Source organism: Rhineura floridana, chromosome 4 (genome assembly GCF_030035675.1).
Source record: "Rhineura floridana isolate rRhiFlo1 chromosome 4, rRhiFlo1.hap2, whole genome shotgun sequence".
Classification (NCBI taxonomy): Eukaryota; Metazoa; Chordata; class Lepidosauria; order Squamata; family Rhineuridae; genus Rhineura; species Rhineura floridana.
The window spans coordinates 166,450,128-166,469,310 of NC_084483.1; the positions used below are offsets into that span (position 1 = coordinate 166,450,128).

The 19,183-nt window shown below is 42.6% G+C and overlaps 1 protein-coding gene across 9 annotated transcripts in view; it reads right to left on the reverse strand.

Moving 5' to 3' along the window:
• The window catches only part of DISP1 (dispatched RND transporter family member 1), a 157,655-nt gene that overhangs the window by 22,159 nt on the left and 116,313 nt on the right, over positions 1 to 19,183 (reverse strand). For 8 of the 9 annotated variants that reach the window (XM_061625117.1, XM_061625114.1, XM_061625119.1 and 5 more), the window contains 4 exons: positions 17,914 to 17,943; positions 6,916 to 7,039; positions 2,656 to 2,783; positions 570 to 667 (listed from right to left, as the gene is read on the reverse strand). In XM_061625117.1, the coding sequence (XP_061481101.1) occupies positions 570 to 667; positions 2,656 to 2,783; positions 6,916 to 7,039; positions 17,914 to 17,943 (380 nt within the window). Of the gene's footprint in view, positions 1 to 569; positions 668 to 2,655; positions 2,784 to 6,915; positions 7,040 to 17,913; positions 17,944 to 18,861; positions 19,008 to 19,183 lie in introns of all 9 variants that reach the window. The other variant, XM_061625121.1, reaches the window with a different exon arrangement.

Consider the following 19,183-nt stretch of genomic DNA (forward strand, 5'->3'; position numbering starts at 1 on the left):
GTAACAAGCTAAAGTCAGGTGTACTCTTTTAGAATATCAATATGTACACTTTCAGTATCATTATATTTTTTATGCTGGTGCCAAAGTGATCCATGTGTTATTGGAGAGGGCAGGACTGAGAGAAGAAGGATTTACATCTCTCCCATTTATTCTAGCAGCAAGGAGAAGGGAGCATTCAGCTGTCAATTTAGTTCCAGCAGTAAGAAGCAAAGCAAGCAAGATGCCCTTTCTTTCCATATCACAAACCTGCAGCTGGCAAAGAAATTAAAAATAAATCACAAGGAGATATATACATGTTTGTATCACTTGTGGAAAAAATCAAGGGCATGTGGTGCCGCTACTATGGTGATAATCTCTAAATGTAGTAAGACTTGTGGCTCAATCAAAATGGTCATCATCCCTTGCTTTTCACAAATTGAAAAGAATGATTCCTAGGAAATGGAGAAGGTTGATAGATAGCACCAGCTGCAAATAAAATATTAGTTCAACTTCCTCAAATGCTTTAGTTTTATTTCAGTGCCAAGGGCATTTTCCTAACATTTCCACACTCTTAACACTAACCAACTCACTTGGAATGTCACAGAAAAAGCTGTCCTTGTGGAAATTCCAGTCTGCTTCCCTCTTCTCTCTTTCATAGTGATCATCTGACCATCTGTCATCTCGATGACTAAAAGAGAATATTTTTTTTCACTTAAAGAAGTATATCATCCAAACCACTTACCTTATCTTTGTTTCAATAATAAATACACAAAGAGAAAAAAGTGCTAAAGACATAACCTCTTCACTCAGACTTTCAGACTTTCTTGAGGGTGTTGTCAGTTACAGTCAGGAAAATTTGGTTGGTAGAACAGTCTATGGCAAGGATGAGAAACTAGATCTGACCAGCAGGCCAGTTTCTGTACTACCTGCAGGGCAACTTTGACTGATAGGCAAGGCAACCCACTTGTCAGTCACCTGATGTCATGAAGTTAGGTGACTGACACCTGTCAAAGTACAAAAGAGATTTCTGTAACCACCAATCAGTGGTTACAGCAACTTCCTCTGAAGAGGAGCTTTCAGCACCAGTCAGCTAACTGGTGCTGAGAGCATGCCTTCAGACTCCCTGTAACCAACAATCAGCTTTTAAAGAGGAAGCCCCTTTGAAGTCACTGCAGAGGGGAAATGCTCTTAAAAATAAGGCATTTTCTCCTCTGCAGAGAAAGCAGTTTGTATTCAAAGAGCTTCCTCCAGCACTCTGAATAAAAACTTCTAAGGAGAGAAAAAAACAGAGTATTAAATGGAGCATTTCCTCCCTCTCCTTAGAAAGTAGTTTGGATTGAAAGTGCTGGAGAAGTGCTTTAAATCCAAGCTGTTTCTTTGAGCCCTCTCAGCTGCACTAGGGCTTCAGCTGTGCAAGCCTCTTTTCAAGCAGATGAGAGCCCTGAAGAGAGGCCTGAACTATGTTTTGAAGCCCCTAGAATCAGCTGATCAGTGGTGCCTGCAAAGTCTTTACCTGCCCCACGCTTGATGTCATATGCAACAACAGTGGCAGGCCACGTGGGTGTGGCTTGGCTAAAACTGGCTAGCGGGTCAAATGGGGAGGCCTGGTGAGCCAAATTAGGCCTACGGGCAAGTGGTTCCCCACCCCTGGTCTATCGGATTGTTTACTTGCTACTGTTTGAAGGCTGACAAATGTTTTTATGGTTTATTTTGCTCTGTTACGTATTTGACAGTGTGTTTTCTGACAGGGCTGGCGCCAGACCGCAGCGGACCTTTGGGTACCAGATGGCTATGGCCCTTCCCCCACATATGGTTGATGGTTGACACAGTGACACCCCCGCCACCATCTTGGTTGAAGGCAGGCATGCGATGACACGACAGGAGAAGATGCAACCAGGTGTATTTAAGTGTGCTCCAGCTGTGCGTGGTGATGGTGTCGCCTGGGAGAATGGACCTCTCGCTCCATGATCTGCACCACTGTGCAGTCGCACCACACAACCTGATGCTGGTGGCGATTGCAGAGTGGAGCTCCACTCTCCCAGCCACAGTGCCTGACCTGGCCATCCTCTGGCACTGGGCCTAACTACTCTGAGCTTTTCAAATTAAGAACAGCATATAAATTAAGTTAATAAAAATAATTAAATAAATACCCCAAAAAGGAAAAGCTTTAAAAAAAAAAAAGGTAGCTGAAGGATGGGTGGGAGAGAAACACCTTTATACAATGAAGCCGGGAACAAGTTGTTTCTACCATTACTTTCAAGAACATTTCTATCCTTAAAAGCACACTAATATAAAATAGGGCCAAAATTATTTCTCTGTGTTCTCTGTTTTTATACTAATATGGGCATACTACCCCATTACATATTTTCAGCCATTCCAGCTGGAGAAAGTAAAAATTCCCTAAGAAAATAAATCAAGTACCACATGACTTTCTGGGTTTAAGAATTCAAATATTAAAAATAGTTTTATATCACTATATTTCTAGCATGCCACCTTGGTATTAACACTGAACTGGGTGTATGGTTAAGAGAGCCAGATGTTAAAATGTGAAATGCTTTTTTTGTTGTATCGCAGGAAAAAAAGGCTTTAAAATAAATGCCCACATTTCATTTCATACACCTGGGTATGTAGTATATAAAAATCAATGAAAAACAATGGCAGAAGAGAAGTCCTTACCTCTTAGCCTGCTCATCTGCATATTTAAAAGGGTAGTTTGCTAAGGTTGCTTTGTAGCCAGTGTTTTTCACCATATTATTCCAGGTGACCAGTCTCTGCCCTATTGCTGTACCTCTTGGCTCAAACCCCTACGGCAGAACAGTAGAGAGAGGTTCTTTTAGTGCATGCCATCCTTTGATTTAAAATTAATATAATTACAATTGAAGAGCAACTTTCTTTAGAAAGTACTTTCTCTACAGATAACAAGTTTTAGAGTGAAATTGCTTTGAATACTGAGGGTAGCATTTTTTTCCTGAGGAAAAATATGGGAATTGCTACTACTTATCTACTATCCCAGTCTCATTACACTGTACATTTTTCCTGCTTCCACCTGCCAGTGACATGGAGCAGAGCCTAGGAAATACACAGCATAATGATGCCAAGACACAATGCAAGTTGTAGTATACATTATAATGTGCAAGAACTCAACCCGAGATGAGGCTGTAGTTAAGAACAAGAGGACCTTGCTTGATTATATTAAAGGCCTATCTAGCCTAGCCCCCATTTCCCACGGTGTTCAACAAGAAGTCTCTTGAAGCCCATAAAACAGGACACAAGGACAAGGGCCCTCTCCTGCAACAACTCATATTCATCCTGGAGATTGCATATCACCATCATGATTAGCATGATTAACAACTACTGATTGTAGAGCTGGAAAAAGTTCAGAAAAGGGCAACTAAACTGATCAAGGGGATGGAGCAACTCCCCCTATCAGAAAAGGTTGTAGCATTTGGGTCTTTTAAGTTTAGAGAAAAGGCAACCAAGAGGTGACATGACAGAAGTGTATAAATTTATAGATGGCATGGAGAAAGTGGACAGAGAATTTTTTTTCTCCCTCTCATAACACTAGAACTTGTGGACATCCAATGAAGTTGAATGCTGGAAGATTCAGGACAGACAAAAGAAAGTACTTCTTCACACAGTGCATAGGTAAACTATGGAATTCACTCCCACAAGAGGCAATGATAGCCACCAATTTGGATGGGTTTAAAACAGGATTAGACAAATTCATAGAGGTTAAGGCTATAAATAGCTATTAGTCATGACGGCTATACTTGGCCTTCATAATCAGAGGCAGTATGTTTCCAAATACCAGTTGCTGGAAACTACAGGAGGGGAGAGTGCTCTCTGCACTCAAGGTCCTATTTGCGGGCTTCCCGTGAGTAACTGGTTGGCCATTGCGAGAACATGATGCCTGGACTAGATGGGTCATTGGCTTGATCCAGCAGACTCTTTAAGTTCTCCTATTCAGAAGCATCCCGCCTCTCTGCCTCATAGGAGAGTTGCTCCAGCCCTGTGATCATTGTGACCGCTCTTTTCTGCACCTTTTCCAGCTCTGACATTGTTGCACGCCTCCCCAATCTCTGAGTAGTGAGATCTCAGGGGTCCCTGCGCTCCTCTAGGGTTTGGTTTCCCATTATCTTACCTGGTCACTCTGTTTGTTTAACAAAGGAGAGACTCATCTGACAAGCAGAGTGAGTTCCTCATTCCAAGGCATAGGATTCCAAATCAGAGGCTGGAAGGGGACCCACAGGAATCATCTATTCCAACCCCCATGCTCATAACAATATTCATTCTGAGATGCAATGACTAGAACTGTACATGGTATTACATCTGTGGTTGCATCACATATTTGTATAAAGACAGTGAGACATTCTTTTAGATTCTATGCAGCCGGAACATGTATTTCTACCCTGATACTTCAAATACCGGGAGATATGACTCTCCCCCACAACTCTGCCCCATGAAGTGAAGCAATAGTTCTATCTCCTTTATGAAAGTTATGATAGCATTGGGTCTCATGTTCCAGTGGGAGAAACATCCCTCATGCTGAAACAGCAGCAACCTGTGATGATGCTCCATCAGCATTCAGGATGAACTGCTTAATGGTACAGCTATGCTGCACAATGGGCTTTAAAATGGTGCTGCTCCTGACGGGTCCTGTTCCATTTGCTAGAGATAAGTAGCAGCAGAGGATGGCATTGCTTGTGTCTTCAACTGTTGCACTGATCGCACAGGATAATTTGCATAGGACAAGTTGGTAGATGGGTGCTGCCTTGAAGATTGAATGACATGTAGCACCTTGCAACTCTACATAAATTTATGCAACAAATTCCCAAATATATTTTTTCTGCTTCTTTGCTACTATTAGGTAACAATCTTGCTCTTCTGTAGGCCGAATGAGACACAGCTTGAGCATCCTAGGGACCACTGGAGAGAGATGTTTAATTCTCTGTATGTGCGCCATGGGCCTTGCGAAGATCACCACTCTGAAGAGGCTATTTGTATTTAAAGGGAAGCTCTCCTAGGTACCAATGGAGGTTTCCCTTAAAACTTCAGAGATACTATTTTTGTTGGGACTGTGGCAGGAAGAGAGAGAGAGAGAGAGAGAGACTGTTAAAAATCCCCACTCCAAGGTCCCCAGGCTGCTCATTAACCACATGCACACAATTAATAGCATATCTACTGTGCTGCTGGGTTGGTCCAGGGTTTCCTGCAATGTATTCAGCCACTGTAGTACTCTAAGGAGGCAAAAACAGCTGCTCAAGTAATAAACCAACTACAGTCTCTAGACAAACTGCAATGTAGGTTTAGGTGCATATAATAAAATGGAGGCTCCTAAAACTTGCCAAATTTTTTTTTTACAACATTAGGGGTCCCCTGGACTCTCTTGCCATATCCTTGCCTTGTTCAGTAGTCCATTTACCAGTTCTTGTACTTATGTTAACAGGGACAGATTTAATGGCTAATGAGAAGCACATTACAGCTGACCTTACCTAAATAGCTCAAACAGATGGTCCTGTGGCAACTTTTAGTAGCATTATTCTTATTTTTAGAAGGCTCTGATTTCATTTGATGGTTTATTTTTATTGTTAGAAAAGTATCTCTATTACTAACCAAATGTCCCTCTTTCATTTTCATGCTGCCACTGTTTGTATACTCTGATAACTTTGTCTCAAGAGACCACACAATTACCATATTGCTCACATCACGCTTTGAAACGTATGAAGTTATTACCCAATCACTTTAACCTAAGCATGTATAGATATGCTCCGCATGAAAAAGCTGAGACCACTCAAAGCCATCTCCATAGCAGTTACTGCATGCACTGATCCATCAGTTTTAAGTGCTTCACTAAGAGCACTAGCTGCCATCATGAGGTTTGTCTCCATGCTACTGTAAAAGCATCCCATCAGTGGTTTATTGTAGTACCAAGAAAAACTGATAGCAGCTAATACAAGTGCCAAAATACTGCATTCAATAATTTATTGCATGAGCAGCTGCTAAATGATGCAGGTTATTTGAAAAAAAACACTGTTGCACTACTGCTCAGGGGCTTGTATTGTTGCTGCTGTTTTCGTCTCTCTCTCTCTGGTTGCAAAAACGCCTAACCACAGAGGCTAAATGCCTGAGAAGAATGGAAGCCAGTGACAATTTGCATTTTAGGATATCCTGAGAGTCAGTTCAGTGTAGTGGCTATAGTACTGGACTAGGACCCGGGAGACCACGGTTCAAATCCCCGCTCAGCCATGAAGCTCACTAGGTAACCTTGGGCCAGTCACTGTCTTTAAGCCTGGCCTACCTCACAGGGCTGTTGTGAGGAGAAAATGAGGAGAACAAGTAATCTTGGCTCCTTGGAGGAAAAGTTGGATATAAATGTAATATAATTTTCTTTACAAAATACACTGGATGATACCCAAGTCATACTTAAAGTAGTCTGGCTGAAAACAATGGCCTTATGTTACTTAAGTATAAATAATGTTGGATATCACCCAGAAATTGTAATAAACACAATTTTCGCATTAAATTTAACAAGATACATCTTCCACTGTTTTGAGTTACCATTTCATAACACTGATGGTGTTACATTCTATCATCTAATTATTACAGTTTAATAAACCCATAACCTTCCTATTACTGGAGTTGCTTTCTATGTAGTACATTCAAAATTCCAATTATTTTCAGCAGTGTTGCAGGAAGACATCTTTTCAGTTTGTTAAAAGATTCAGCAGCTGCACAGACATATTTGAAGACATCTGGACTCAACCAGTAAACTTAATAAATATTCAGATTTGGAGGTTTGATTTGTGCACATCTGTATTTGAAAGCAATATAATACATTCACTGAGAATTCCTTATAGCTCTCTGCTTACCATTATTACTAGAAAAAAGTATGCCAACACAACAATTCGACAGCACAAGATAATAATGTTTACTTACCAATAATGGATCAGAGAAGTCTGGAAGATCTGGGACTAGTATTCCAACCAACGCACACACCACAATTAACACAGTACACATGCCTAACACCACCACAGGCCAGTCAGCTATCAGAGCTGCATAGCTAGAAGAAAATGGAAAATATCAATGAAAAGGGACCTAGGAGAAAAAAAGAATCAAGGAGAGGGCAATTTTACATTGTTGCTTTTAATTCATAAGGCTATTTTTAAGATTAACATCATTTTTTATTTATTTACATAGGATGAAATAGGGTCTCATATGGTTCTCATATAGCATAAGATTTCAAAGTGAAACACTGCTCAATCTATGGCCCTTTTAGAAGTGGCACTTCTAATACACATAACAGTAACATCCAACATGCACAAATGTCCTGCACCTCCCAAATCTGCTTCAGAGGACCATGAGACCCTCTGGAGTAGATTTGGCAGGGGTGCACAAAGGGAAAGAAGACATTCTTGCAACAGGACAGACATCACTAGAAGTCACCCACAGACCTTGGTTTTGAAATCAACCCCATATCAGTATTCTTCAGTGTTCTTCAGAAAGAACATTTAAGTCAGTCAAATAATATTTGTCCCAAATGTCCAATAAAAAGGCACAATGTAGTTAACATTTTTGTGCAGCAACTGTTTATTATTTCTGTACTAGTCAAAAATATATTTCTTTGACTCACAGGTTAGTAATAGTAATTGCTATATATTTAATTCAAACCATTCTGGCACCTTCAGTTTAGAAAAACAGTGCCATTTTGAATAAAACGGTTATACTAAACTTAGCACACACTAATAATTTTTAAATGTCTTCTTCAGTTCTTATTTTTGGTCTGGTCAGGATGTTTCCAAATTCAATACCAAAAATAAACCCCATGCAGTATGAGAACTTGAGATGGGCTAGACTCTGTGAAGGGTTTCAGGGATTTAATATAATTATATTAACATGAAAATGTAATTAGGGGCTCAGCTAACTGAAATACTGTGGTTCGGACATAAAAGGAAACAGTACTCTACTATTCTGTGCTCGTTAAGTCTTGGAGAGTTATGTCCAATTTTTGGTCAGCACAACTTAAGGTTGACATGGACAAAGTGGAGAAGATTTCAGGAACAGCAGCACAGCTTAGCAGAGCTTTGTATGAAAGACACAACTGAAAGGTACAAGGCCATATTTACCTAAAGAAAAGAATACTGAAGAGGATTAATCTGCCATGACAAAGGAGATCACTTATTTACCAGACATACCAAGAGAAGGATAATAAGCATGGATTCAAATGGCAGAAAAGCACATTCAGGCTGGATATCAAAATGTATTTTCCAACTGAAAGAACATTTGGGCAGTTACTCAGAGAAGCTGCAGTGAGTTCCTCCATAAAGATGATCAGAGTACCTATCCGGTGTTGATTCTGTCTAAGGAATTCTGCAGTTATTGGGACTAGGGGTGGGTCCTTGCTGACAGTTAATTCCAACAATATACCAGAACCCAATATTGAGGTGGTGTGAAGTTTCATCTACTGTACTCTTTTGTAAACTGGAAAACGCCAACTTCCAAGGGTGCAATCTTGCATATATTAGCTACAATGTTGCACTGCTCACACAAGCAGCCAACTCAGATGAGCCTTTACTTTGTTTTACACCAAAATCTGTCACCAGTATATTATTTAAACCACTCTGACTGTTTCAGGCATCTAAGCAACATTTATAGATGTCTACTCTGGCTATTTTCCCCTTTCACCTGAAGTATTTCTTTTTAACATAAACTGCAAGGTAAATTGCTTTAACAGCTGTTGCAAGCATCTTGCTCATCTAGGGAAACGTAAATTCAGCAAAGGGGAAAGGGGTGCCACCTGCTACAGTACTCTCAGCAAATGTTTACTAAGGACATATTCATGTCTTGTTTTGTGTCTGCCAGAAACTCTCTTGACTCCTTGTTTTTATTAATAAACTGAGAACAAGTATTTAACATTTTAAATGGGGGCAATAAGTCTTCATCACTGAATGACTGCAAAGACACATAATCTGTTATTAATGTGAGTCACGGCAGGCATCTTTTAGAGACAATTTCACCAGAAAAAGGAGACAGAGTAGAACAATGTCTCTATCTACAGATTCTTTGCTTTTTCAGCAACTCCATGATAAATTGTTTGTAAAATGGTTTAAGGTAAAGGTAAAGGTGTCCCCTGTGACGCCCTTCCCTGGCTCTCCCTGTCAGGTTCCTACCTGCTCGTGGCTACTGCCTTTCACTAGGCACCACCAGGGACTCCACCAGTCCGGACTGTCCTTTTTTATGGTTTCTCTCTCCGCTCTAGCACAGATCTCAATAGATCCCCCTGCTAGGCAGCACCACCAGTCACGTTCTACAACCAATGTTCCCAGAGACCTTGCCTGAGTCTCTCTATCCAGTTACATTTGTGACTGCGTGCCTATGCTGTTCCCAACCCCCTTGTATCAATGCAGATAACTCATAACTCAGGGTTGCTCTGGATACTTATAATGTTATCTTCTCCTCTTCACCGCTGCCACCATTTGTTACTGTTTCCCTTCAGCCTTGGTTATTACCTTACCCTCCTTTCTGGTCTGTGAAACCCCAGCTAAGGATCAGGCCTTCGGTAAACCAAAATAGTATTTATTAAATAACATTAATAACAAGATAACTTTGATAATGATCTACAAGCTTATGGTTTCATCTATTACTGTGATATTTGACTTATTACTAATCCGAACTCCACCTCCCTCTTTCTCCACACTTTCCTGACATACACCAACTCACACCCACCTCCAACTCCACCAAAACAATCCACTAACATCCAGCAAACACCTCTCAAACAACCCACTCATGTCCACCCAGATTCAACTGTCATCCTTCCATTTATACTCTCAGCCATCCAAACACTCAGCCAATTATCCAGCATTCTACTGCTCATTTACTCCCCCCTCCTCTTTCATTCCACTTACCATGTATCATCTATACAAACAGCACTTACCATATTTACATTAATACAGGAACATCACATCCCCGCACTTATAGTGCGAGTCGTTTCCGACTCTTAGGGTGACGTCTTGCGACTTTTACTAGGCAGACTGTACATATGGGGTGGGATTGCCAGTTCCTTCCCCTGCCTTTCTTTACCCCCCAGCATATGCCGGGTACTCATTTTACCAACCACGGATGGATGGAAGGCTGAGTGGACCTCGACCCCTTTTACTGGAGATTCAACTTCCTCCTTCCGTTGGAATCGAACTCCAGCGATGAGCAGAGCATGGGCTGCATTACCGCCACTTACCACTCTGCGCCACAGAGGATCTTAAAACGGTTTAGAGACCAAAAAATGCAAATGAACTATTCTTCAGCCCACTGCTAATATTTGCTACACTTTTACATGATTTCTTTATGTGATCAACATATTTAGCTGGCTGATTGCATTTGCAACATAAAAGGCACCTTTTCTTCACGGTCTAATGAAAGACTAATTAGGCGGAAAGCAAATCGTATGTTCCAAACCATGAATACTCCAGTACTTGTTCATACACTGAAAAGTCAAGTTGCAAATTAGCAAGCAAGCAAGTATTTATTTATTTATTTATTATTTGATTTATAGCCCGCCCTTCCTCCCAGAAGGAGCCCAGGGCGGCAAACAAAAGCACTAAAAACACTTTATAACAACATAAAAACAGACTTTAAAATACATTAAAACAAAACATCTTTACAAACATTTTTAAATAGCTTTCAAAACATCTTTTTTAAAAAAGGTTAAAAACATAGTTTTAAAAAAAAGGTTTAAAAACCTAGTGAAAAGCAATTCCAACACAGACACAGACTGGGATAAGGTCTCAACTTAAAAGGCTTGTTGAAAGAGGAAGGTCTTCAACAAGTGTCGAAAAGATAACAGAGATGGCGCCTGTCTAATATATAAGGGGAGGGAATTCCACAGGGTAGGTGCCACCACACTAAAGGTCCATTTCCTATGTTGTGCGGAACGGACATCCTGATAAGATGGTATCTGCAGGAGGCACTCACCTGCAGAGCACAGTGATCGACTGGGTATATAAGGGATAAGATGGTCTTTCAGGTATCCTGGTCCCAAGCTGTATAGGGCTTTGTACACCAAAACTAGAACCTTGAACTTGGCCTGGTAGCAAATAGGCAGCCAGTGCAATTCTTTCAGCAGCAGAGTGACATGTTGGCTATACCCTGCCCCAGTGAGCAGTCTCACTGCCACATTTTGCAACAGCTGCACCTTCTGGACCAACCTCAAGGGTAGACCAACATAGAGCACATTACAGTAATCGAGCCTAGAGGTTACCAGTGCTTGGACAACAGTGGTCAGGCTATCCCGGTCCAGAAACGGTCGCAGCTGTCTTACCAGTCAAAGCTCGTAAAAGGCACTCCTAGTCACTGAGGTCAACTGGGCCTCTAGCAACAAAGATGGATCCAGGAGCACTCCCAGAATACAGACTGCTCTTTCAGAGGGAGTACAACCTCATCCAAAACAGGCAACTGACCAATTATCTGAACTCTGGAAACACCAACCCACAGCGCCTCCGTCTTGCTAGGATTAAGACTTAGTTTACTGGCCCTCATCCAGCCCACCACCGAGTCCAGGCACTGGTCCAGGGCTTGCACACCCTCTCCCGATTCAGATGTTATAGAGAAATAGAGCTGGGTATCATCAGTGTACTGCTGACACCTCGTCCCAAATCTCCTGATGACCGCTCTCAATGGCTTAATATAGATGTTAAACAGCATGGGGAACAAGATAGTACCCTGCGGCACCCCACAGCACAACTGCCAGGGGGCCGAAAGACATTCACCCAATGCTCTTCTCTGAGAGCGACCCTGGAGATAGGATCGGAACCACTGTAAAACAGTGCCTCTAATACCCATCTCACCAAGTCGGCCCAGAAGGATATCGTGGTCAATGGTATCAAAAGCCGCTGAGAGATCAAGTAAGAGTAACAGGGTCGCACTCCCCCTGTCTTTCTCCCGATAGAGGTCATTGAACAGGGTGACCAAGGCTGATTCAGTCCCATAACCAGGCCTGAACCTAGATTGGAATGGGTCAAGATAATCTGTTTCATCCAAGAGTACTTGCAATTGCTGCGCCACAACCCTCTCAATCACCTTCCCTAACAAAGGAGTATTTGCGACTTGTCGGTAATTGTCGCAGACCAATGGGTCCAGGGTGGGCTTTTTCAGGAGTGGCCGGATCACCAGCTCTTTCAGGGTGGCTGGAACCACAATGATGTGTTGACCACACCCTGGACCCACTCGGTCAAACCACCTTGGCAAGCTTTAATAAGCCAAGAAGGGCAAGGGTCGAGAGGACACATTGCTGCCCTCATCATCGCAAGCACCTTGTCCACGTCATCAGGCTGCATCAACTGAAACCGTTCCCAAGAAGTTGCAGCAGATGTTGCACTGGACACCTCATTGGGGACTACAGTAGATGTAGAGGGGGCATCAAGACTGCTATGGAGGCGAGCAACTTTACCCTCAAAGTGTCCTGCAAACAATTCACAGTGGGCCTCCGAAGGGTCTAAAACTCCATTTCCTGGAGTTGATATCAACAGACCCCTGATAGTATGGAAAAGCTCTACTGGACGGCTACTTGAGGATGCAATGGAGGCAGAGAAGTGGGCCTTCTTCGCCACCCTCACCACCACACAGTAGGCACGGTTATGATGTTTTATTCGTGCCCCATCAGCCTCACAGCATGTCTTTCGCCACTTGTGTTCTAGCCTTCATCCAGCCTGTTTTATTGCCCTTAACTCACTGGTGTACCAAGGTGCAAGCCGGGCTCCACAAAGCTGGAGAGGGCGCTTGGGGGCAACTGTGTGAAGAGGCCGACGCCCCTCGCTGTTCCACAGCATGACAAGGGCTTCAACAGGGTCACCTGGGAACTCCCCCAGGGCATTCAGGAATCCAGTGGATTCCATTAGTTTCAGGGGCGGACTATCTTAATCTGTCCACCACCCCTGCAGAGAAGGATCAGAGCCATAAGTCTAAACTTCACTAGGAAGTGGTCTGACCATAACAATGGGGCGACATCCACCCCCCTGTCTCTAGACCACCCCTTCCTCCATCAGGAGAAAAACCAAGTCGAGGGTGTGCCCTGCCCTATGCATCAGGCCAGTGACAACTTGCGACAGCTCCATGGTCGTCATGGAGGCCATGAAGTCCTGAGCCGGAACACTAGAGGCAGCCTCAGCGTGGACATTGAAATCACCCAGGACTATCGTTCTGGGCACCTCCAATACCACAGCCAAAATGGCCTCCGCCAGCTCAGTCAGAGAAGCTGCCAGCCAGCAGGGTGGATGGTACACCAGCAGCAACCCTAGTTTACTGTCTCCTTGGCCCGACACCAGGTGCAGGCCCTCACAGCCAGCTCCAAGACAGAGTGGTTTCCTGGGGACAGAGATGGAAGTTCTGTAGACCACAGCAACTCCTCTCCACATACCCCGTCCCTGCAGCCTGTGCTGGTGTTGCACTGAGTATCCAGGTGGGCAAAGTTGGGTCAGATCAACTCCTCCCAGCTCACCCACCCAGGTCTCAGTAATGCACACCAAATCGGCACCTTCATCCACGATCAAATCATGGATGAGTGTGGTCTTATTGTGTACCAATCTGGCGTTAAACAACAACACACACATAGGCCAGTGGGCACAGCAGATGAGTAACGAGGAACCTATCCATCAGAGTAATGGCAGCAAGGAACAAGGCGTAGATAGCCTTGCTCTCATCTTCTATGGTAATTCACCACCTCCCCATGGCTATACTTCCCTCTACCAGTAATCACCGAAATTGGGGTGGCATCACCCATGTCCCTCCTTACTAAGGCTCCTTCTAAACACCTAATATGGACCCAACTAGAGCCCACCAACAAAACCTACCTGAGCCAATTATCCCAGTAGGCCTCTGCGAGAATTAGGAACAGTAAGACCTACTCAATATTTTTCACACAGGGCACATCTGCTCCTCCTCTGTCTCACACCCAGGGAGGGCAGCCTTCTGCCAGTTACAGACTCTCACTCTGAAGGCATCTGGTGACTGTCTCCTATCATTCAGTTCACAGCACAGGCTCTCACCCTGCGCAGGAACTACACGAGCCATACGCCCTTCCCACTACCAATCTCCTCCAGATTGGTTGGTTAGAAGGAAGGAAGGAAGGAAGGAAGGAAGAGGGTAGTGCCCTTGCCCTCAGGACTCCCCAAGGGGCAACCTCCTTAGGTGTTGCCCCTTTGGTGGTGACCCCGCCAGCGGCAGACCTGCTGCCCAAGGGTAGCTGGGCTGTTATGCCTGCTGACCCCACCAGGAGCTGATGCAAGAGGCTGCGTGATTAACTGCAGCCTCTCTCTGGAGCAAGGGTCAGGCAGGGGGTCCCAGTCCTTGCAGAACTTACCAGGGACTTCAGCTGTCTCAAAAGACAGCAACCCAAAAGAGCAAGCACAAGCACCCAGATCCTCAGATACTCATTCCCAGGGCAGGACTTCTTCAGTCCCCCTAGTGCTGCAGCTGTTTTTGCTTTATTAATTCTTATTGTTTTGGGGTTTTTTACACTTGTAAGAATGTAAGAAGAGTACTGCTGCATCAGGCCAAAGGCACATCTAGTCCAGCACTCTGTTTTCACAGCAGCAAACCAGATGCACATAGGAAGACTGCAAACAGAATATGAGAGCAACAGCATTCTCTCTACCTGTAAGTCCCAGCAACTGGCATTCATTGGCAAATTTCTTCAGACAGAAGAGGTAGAATGTAGTCTTATCCTCCAAGAATTTGCCTAATCATCTTTTAAAGCCATCCAAGATGGTGGCCATCACTAATTCTTGTGGGAGTGAATTCCATAGTTTATACACCATTTAACTATACACTCAACCATGTACTGCAGCATTTGGGATGGATCCAATTGTGTCCTTCTGTTCACAGAAGCCTCTTCAATCCACAGGAGATTTTCATAAACAGAAGCACTGGCGGGGGGAGGTATTTTTCTGCCCCCTGTGCCCCCCCCAGGTAAAATCTACTCTAGAGGATTGGAAAGAGCATGGAGGTGGTTGTAGAACAAAGGTGGAATTTGCAAAAATCACTTCCCCCTTTCATTTATGTAAGCTTCCACTGAGCAAGGAGCCTTCAGTGAATGGAGGGACAACTACAGAAAACTTTATTAGCTTTGTGCTTTTTAATGGCTAAAGAATGCAAAAGTAACTTCACACAGCTGCAGGAAACCAGGACAATTATGTAGCTCATGTAGGCAAACACCACCTTTCCACTTCCTCAAAATGTAAATTCTAGCCACAGGTATTTGAGTTTCCTTTTGTCAGCATTGTGCAGAGGAATGGATAAGACAACGCTGCTCAAGAAAAGGGTGTCAACCAGAGCAACACTGAACACGTGAGAAAAATCTGTACATTAATTCATATTGTGGGAAGTAGTTCTAATGCAGTTGGGCTACATAGTAAAACGATAGAGTATTCCTCAGGCTTCCAGGAGACTGGCTGCACAATGAAATATTACTCCAGTTCCATTCAGGCTACGCACTTGGCCCACCTGCTTTAAAGGAGTTTCATTCTTTTCCTGTATTCTTTCCATCCAGTCAATAGTAGTTGTGTCAACAATGATGGCCATGGGCTGCTTTTTGGGCTGGGTAATATGGGGATATCACCTTTTATAGTGTGGACCTTTATTATTTTACTCTACATTTTGGTGTTTGTCTGATTCAGAGGGAGGGAGGGAGGGAGGGAGGGAGGGAGGGGAGTAAAATGCTCTGACACTCTTGTCAGCAACCTCTACCTACACTGTTAGATACAAACTTTGTTATAGTTGAGCATTCTAGGTTGAGGGATGATTTGACAGAAATTATTCTTTACCATAATGCCACGAGCTTGTTACTTTTTTTCTCTGCCTCCCATTTGTGTTTTGCTTTACTTTTAATTTCTTATTATTATTTCTTCTATTTCTTCTTATTATTATTTATTACATTTATATACCGCACCATAGCCGAAGCTCTCTGGGTGGTTTACATTCTCACCATTAGTCGCTCTGGATGGCAACTTTATACAGTGCCTTGCAAAAGTAATCAGACCCCTGACCAATGTTCTCATTTTACTGAATTGCAAATGGTACATTGTAATTTTGTTCTGTATAATATTTTATTTTGAAACACTGAAACTCAAAATCAATTACTGTAAGGTGACACTGATTTTATGTTGGGAAATGCTTGTAAGAAACATAGAAACTGAAACATGTTGCTTGCATAAGTATTCAACCCCTACACATTAATATTTGGTAGAGCCACCTTTCACTGCAATAACAGCTTTAAGTCTTTTGGGGTAGGTATGTACCAGCTTTGCTCACAGTGTTGGAGGATTTTGGCCCATTCTTCTTGACAGATTCACTCCAGGTCATTCAGGTTGGTTGGATGATGCTTGTGGACCGCAATTTTCAAAGAGTGCCGCAGATTCTCAATGGGATTGAGATCAGGACTTTGACTGGGCCACTGTAGGACGTTCACCTTTTTGTTCTTGAGCCACTCCAGTGTTGCTTTGGCCTTGCGCTTGGGATCACTGTCCTTCTGAAAAGTGAATTTTTTATTGATTGATTGATTGATTGACTGATTGATTGATTGCATTTGTATACCGCCCCATAGCCAAAGCTCTCTGGGCAGTTCACAACAATTTTCTCCAAAGCTTCAGTTTTTTAGTGGACTGAAGCAGGTTCTCTTGCAGTATTTCCCTGTATGTTGTTCCATCCATTCTTCCTTGAATTTTAACAAGATGCCCAGTCCCTGCTGATCAGAAGTATCCCCACAACATGATGCTGCCACCACCATACTTCACTGTAGGGATGGTGTGTCTTGAGGAATGGGCAGTATTAGGTTTGCCCCACACATAGCGCTTTGAGTTTTGGCAAAAAAGCTTTATCCAAGACAAAACCTTTTCCCACATCGCAGTTGGGGCACTTTCATGCTTTCTGGCAAACTCCAGATGTGCTTTCAGATAGTACTTTTTGAGTAACAGCTTCTTTCTTGCCACCCTCCCATAGAGGTCGTGTTATGCAGAGCTCTTCATATGGTTGACTGGTGTACCATCACTCCACTTCCAGCCACTGAACTCTGTAGCTCCTTCAAAATGATTGTTGGCCAATCTGTAGCTCCTCTCACAAGTCTCCTTCTTGTTTAAGCGCTGAGTTTTGAGGGATGTCCTTTCTTGGCAGAGCCTGGGTGGTGTGATGCAGCTTCCACTTCCTGATTATTGATCCAGCTGTGCTCACTGGGATATCCAAACACTTGGATATTAGCTTGTACCTTTTTCCTAATCTGTGCATTTGTATTACATTATCTCCCACTTCTGAAGAATGCTCTTTGGTCTTCATTTTCCTTCAGATCCACAGCCTGACCAATGATCCTCCAACAGTGTGGTTTTTATCCTGACAATGTGACAGCAACTTTAATGGTTCACAGGTGGAGGTAACTCTGTCCTCGATAGGGCAATTTCTTTCATCTGTGTAAACTGGGAGCTTCCAGAGCACAGGGGTTGAATACTTCTGCAAGCAACGTTTCAGTTTTTTATGTTTCTTACAAACATTTCCCAACATAAAACCAATGTCACCTTACAATAATTGATTTTGAGTTTCAGTGTTTCAAAATAAAATATCATACAGAATGAAATTACAAAGTACCATTTGTAATTCAGTAATATGAGAGCATTGGTCAGGGGTCTGATTACTTTTGCAAGGCACTGTGTATAAATTTGTCACACTGGGTGGTGTTGTGGGCAAGTCTATGAAGATCTAGTACAGGAAGTCCCCTGCAGGCTCCAGCATTCTTGCTGCACAAAATCACAGTACTTATAGGGCCTCCTCACTACTTGAGTTTTGAGGTCGTTTGGACTACTGCACAAAATATATGTAATCTGTCCCTTCCATCTTTGTTTCAATGCATAAACATAAGAGAAGAGAAAGCATGCAAATAATTCATAGGAGACTGTATCCTACCTTTTTGGCAATGTTAATGTTCTGGCTGGCCTGAAAATCAAACACAGAAAAATTTTAAATAGATAGCATATATACTAATACTCAAGTATTTCCCCTCACCTCAAGCACTTATAGAGATCAGCAAGAAGCTGTGGTGGGATTAAACTAAAGGCAATTTGCTTTTCAAATTCACTATACTATGCTAGTATTTTAATGCACATAAATCAGATGTATTTTGACATTAAGAACTTGCTATCATTTTCAAAGGCAAGCTCAAACTTCAGACACTCTTTACAACACTGAGTTTCTCAGCTACAAGGAGAGAAATCAATAGTAAATTTAAAAGCCCTATTCTTACACAGTTCTTAAATATATTATGCAGTGTGGTTTTTAATTGCTATGTCTTAAATAGGAAAGCACATTACGTACACACACACACTAAAATACAATACAAGTTATCTTTATTTCGATCCTTAAGTACAAATATATTAATATTATTTTAGTAGGAGAACCTGACCAAGAGTTCTGAGCAGTTTGCTTTCCTCAAAGAAAAAAAAAGAACGCTCGTGATCTTATTTAGAAATAGCAATTTAAGCCCTGCTTTCCAAACTCTAATCAGATGACTAAAAAAGGGCCTCCTGGGAAAGCTGCAATTCCTTTGAAAAATGCCAGATATATAGACATGACAAACATAACAAACAGATGTTCAGAAGTAACTTAAGCCATAGCTTCAGGTAACAAAAAAAAAAAGGGAACTTTACAGTGGAGGTCAGCTCTAGAAGGGACTTCTGTTTTCTCCAAAGTCACTGGGTTGGTAGATAAATTTCTCAAGAAAACTTTATTTGAAGATACTATGTTTCTAGTTTTGGAACACTACTGTTTTAAAAATTGCTATATAATTCTGCTATTTTTGAAGCCTTGAAAAGCAACTACAGTGTATGAATTCCCAGCCCATTACAATCAACATACCGGACCAATTTGGACATAATCTGAAGACAGATGAGGCCAGCTCCCTGCTGAAGCTAAGCAGGGTCAGGTGTGGTCAGTGCCTGCATGGGAGGCTGCCTGGGAACCATATGTAAGCCGCCTTGGGTTTCAATCATGAAAAAGAAAGGCTGGGTAGAAATGTAATAAATAAATAAATAATAACATTAAACAGTATGTCTGTTGTTACATGCATGAGCCTTAGACCCAGTCACTCCATCTTCCTTATCTGGCATGGCTGCAGGGCAAAGATTGGAAGCTTTTGCTTCCAATTTAAATTAACCACAGTTTAATTGTTTCTGAACAG